At 50.0% G+C, this 4,356-nt stretch overlaps 1 gene segment (V, D, J or C); it reads right to left on the reverse strand.

Moving 5' to 3' along the window:
- Window positions 1–214: 214 nt before the first annotated feature.
- On the reverse strand, window positions 215–987 carry LOC121103215. The segment is given in 2 exon segments: window positions 215–711; window positions 832–987. Coding segments are annotated over 2 exon segments (528 nt in total).
- Between the last annotated feature and the right edge of the window lie 3,369 nt (window positions 988–4,356).

Raw genomic sequence — 4,356 nt, forward strand, 5'->3', positions numbered from 1 at the left:
TCCATGTTGTCCACGTTGGTTCAGCTGCCTCCCCTTTCATAACTCATTTTGGAGGCTCCATGGGTACTGTGTGTAAGGAAAGGACAGAGTTCCAGCAGGGCCCCATTTCCTGCCAGAATGCCCGGGGGGAATAGGTTCTATTGCTGTCACCAGTGAAGGGATTAACCACATCAATACATGTGTCACAGCTTAGAACCTCTGGCCCCAGAACTTTGTCCCACCCCGCCCGTCATCTGTCTCTTTCACTGTGCTTAGCACCATGGGCATTCGCCTTACAAGAAGCCCCACAGCAGTTTCTCAGTAAAAGAGTCTCAGAGACAAGACCTGTTGTTGGACGGGTTTTTGTCTCACTTCCTCGTTGTCTGAGACACTGTGGGTAAGTGTAGCTGCTCCCACTGCCATGATATACAGCACAGTAATAGTCAGCCTCGTCCTCAGCCTGCAGCCTGGAGATGAGCAGAATTGCTGTATTAGTGGAGGCATCTTTGGATCCAGAGACTCGACTGGGGACACCAGGTCCCAGCTCCTTGTCTGAGTCTGAGTAGTAGTACAGGAAATATCGGGGAGGGCTCCCTGGCTGCTGCTGGTACCAGTATATGTTATAGCTGCCAACACTGATGTCCCTGCTCAGGCCGCAGGTGAGTCTGGCCGTTGTTCCCAGAGATGCAGAGAGGGAGGGCGGCTGGGTCAGCACAGGCTGTGACAGGGAACCTGCAAACAGACACATCAGAATGAAGAGAAGGGATAGGGTGCATGTGGTTGATGAGCTGAACCAGAGGGATCTGACTCAGCTGGGGGGGGCCACCCTCTTGCCCTGGGGCCTGTCCCTACCTGTGCAGTGACACAGGAGCACGAGGAGGACAGGGCTCCAGGCCATGGTGACACAGCCCCTTCTTAGCCCACAGAGCTGAGGCTGGGCTGCCCCTGGCCTGTCTTATCCCCTGTCCAAGGGCCTCACAGAGGAGGGGCTGCTTATGCAAATGGGACCCACACCTGCTTCTCCCTCCTGTGCTCATACAAGTCTGTGGACCTTGGACAGGGAGACTTCCTGATGGATGGACTAGTTTCCCCCTGGTGGGCCTGGAGGAAGCAACTGTTGGGACCACACACAGGCCCAGGTCCAGGGACTTGTTCAGCCCCAGAAAGGACATGACTGCTCAGTTCCCACTGAAAGCAAGAAGCCCAGCCCCAGGACCTCCTGGCAGTGAAGGACTGCCCAGCTGGGAGCCCCTAGCCTGCATAAACCCTCAGACAGCATCTCGCAGCACCCACTGCTGGTCTCTGGAAGAATCTCCCTTCTCCAAGCCTCTTCTTCACCTGCTTCTCAGATTCCTGTTCCCACCATGTGAGAGTGACCCTTCATGAAGGACAGAGGTCCTGTGTGCTGTCCTTGGTCAGGCTTCCTCCGTGGGCTGGGGTCTAGTGGGAGGTACATGTGCAGTCCTGACCTATGAGAGCCTGTGAACAGCTGTGGAGCTGAGGACAAGACCAGGGAACAGAGAGCCGAGGGAATCTGTCCCTGCAGGAGAGCCTCACAGGAGGCGGGCTGACTCTGGGTGCTGAGTGTGACAGGAGCTTCCAGAGGGGACACACACCTTCACAGAGGAGGACACAGAGCTTGGGATTGCTGGGTCCTTCCTGAGCAGGACTGAGAGGGCAGAGCAAACTCTGATGAGGCTGCTGGTGTTTTGGGGACAGAGCAGGGCCTGGGCATCTAGCAGGGAGCAGTGCAGTGCCATCCCGTGACCTCCCCTCCATCTACTGTGAGATTTGTAATCCCAACTGTGCCTGTTCTCACTCCTGCTCATTAGAGAATTAGCTTCATGGGAAGTCTTAGGATAGAATTTGGGACAGGGAGACTTGAAGGGGCCATGGGAGGGGGGTGGCCAGAGGAAGATGACAGCCAAGGAAACAGGGAAGGGTGAAATGGCTTGTGTCCCCAGGTGGGACACAGGGAGATGACTGGAGCCTGGACTGTGAGAGAGGGAAGGATGGTCCAGAGTGTCAGGTGGATGGAGGGAGATGCTCACAGAGACGGGGATGCCTAGAGTGACACAGGTGAGGTCAGGTGGGAGAGCGGGTGGAGGGCTGGTGATGGGTCTGTTGTCCCCGTGTCACATAGAGTCCATGTATGAGCTGTGCAGAGGTGTGGAAACACTCACAGACAACCAGGGCTGATAGATGCCTTCCCTCCCCCAAAGCAAGGATGTGGATGTTACAGCATCCTCCTACCTGAGGGCTTAGTCTGCAACATCATTCATTCATTCATTCATTCATTCATTCATTCATTCATTCTCTCATTCATTTTTAAACACACATTTAAGGAAGATCCACATGTGTCAGTTCAGTGTTCATCACAGGATTAAATAAAATATGATTTTTCTTCATTTCAGAACGGCCTCTACGTTGTCTATTTCATATAATGGGCACAATTGCTGTCTGCCTTTCTCAAATTCTGTGTTTGAAAGCCCAACTTACGTCACAGAAAGGTTCCTACTCAGTCAATTTGTGTCTATTTATCAAAAGATTCCTTGATACACTGCAGAAAAGTATGCAATTTTGTATACATCAAATTTGAAGATAAGGAGGACCTAAAACTTAAGGAAAAAGGAAGAATTAGAAAGAATATTTGACATATCTGAAAAATGCAATGTCAGCTTCCATAAGTCACCATAAAATATAGAAATTCGTGGCCGATATCATGTTACTTAGAAATAGCAACTAAAATCATGACAGTTTCAGAACTAATGAATTTCTTGTATATTTCATCATGAATAAACTGGGGGGTCACAGTAATCAGCCAGGCTCTCTGACCTTAAATGGAGCCCTGAGCCAACCCTGGAACCTATCTCAGGCCTTCTCAAGGCATCTGGGTCAGAACAATCCTGTCCTGCTGGCAAAGTCTGGAGCCAGTGGTGAGCACAAGGATTGGAAAACTGGATGCGGGAGAAGAACCCAGGGCCTAGGAGCCCCTCACAAAGTTGGAGGGAACGGAGAGTCCCCCCGCCCCTGCACCCAACTCCTGGGGGCTCTATGGAGATGCTGGTTGTCCCAGGGGAGAGCTGTCCTTGGATTGTGCTTTTCATGTCTGAAGGACCATGCTGAGGGGCTACAGTACCAAGGAGTCCCATCAATGGGTCCATGTGTGAGCAGAAAAAGCGAGGGGTCCCCAGGACAGGGAGGGGATGAGATGCAGCTTTCCTGACACATTTTAGGTCCCCAACTATTTTCTGCGATCTCTGCCCTAGTGGCTCTACTTTCTTAGCACACATCATACAGATCTTCCTCAGAAGTGTCAGAATTAAGACAAAATGAAAAAAAAATTTAAAAAAGACCAAAAACCAAAAACAAACAAACAAAAAACAAGTCCAGTAGTTAAAGATTTTAAAGGGACAAAGGGAATGCAAAAATTGACAGTCTCTACCAGGCCAGGAAATAGTCTAACCACATCAAAGACAACAAATCCCTGGTGAAACCCCCCATGCTGTTTCAAAGGAAACCAGGTCCTGCATCCCTTCCCCCAGATAGGGAGCTCAAACCCTTTCCAGTTTATCCATTCTCTGGGAGCAGGTCCCTAGCCTTATAGGACTTAAATATATAACTTATAATATATGATATGTATATGCAACATGCAACATGTAAGATTTATAAATAATATATAGTATTTTATATCATACCTGATATTTATATTTCTCAGAGTATGCATAAAATAATGATATATGTAATATAAACATAATATATTGTACACAATTTATGTTTATAGAATGCTTATATATTATATACAAATTTATTATGTGTAATATTTATTTATAGTAATTTATAATAAATATCACAAGTATTATTTTTCCCTTCTCCCCCTAACAAGGACCTGGACGCCCTGGAAGGCAGAGCAGCGCAGTCTGACAGGACCCTCGAGGACGAGCTGGAAGCCATAAGGTGACAGAAAGAATAGGGCTTTGCTTGGGAACAGAGCAGTGCAGATGCCTCCCTACCCCCAGCGTCTTCTGTCTTCAGCCCTAAAGGGAACTCCTGGTCTCTGAGGGAGGAGCTGATAGAGGAATGAGGACAGGACAGAGAGGCCACAGAGCTCTGCTGCCTGAGGCCACGGTGTGGGCCTTCCCCTCCACCCCTCCCCAGGGGTCTCTGGCCCTAGACCCAGGTCCCATGACAGGTGATTTTTGTTTCATGATGCGATCTTCTCCAGGCATGGCCCTGTCTGCCCCTGTCTGAACCCCAGCCTGGGCAAGACCTCCACGGGGTGGAGGATGAAACGGGAAGGAGGAAGGGAGTCAGAGCTGAGCCCCCATGCAGCTGCGGGGACACAGGCGCTGCAGTCACACATCAGTGAAGACCAGG

This window comes from Ursus maritimus, unplaced genomic scaffold (genome assembly GCF_017311325.1).
Source record: "Ursus maritimus isolate PB19 unplaced genomic scaffold, ASM1731132v1 scaffold_175, whole genome shotgun sequence".
In the NCBI taxonomy this organism is placed as follows: domain Eukaryota; kingdom Metazoa; phylum Chordata; class Mammalia; order Carnivora; family Ursidae; genus Ursus; species Ursus maritimus.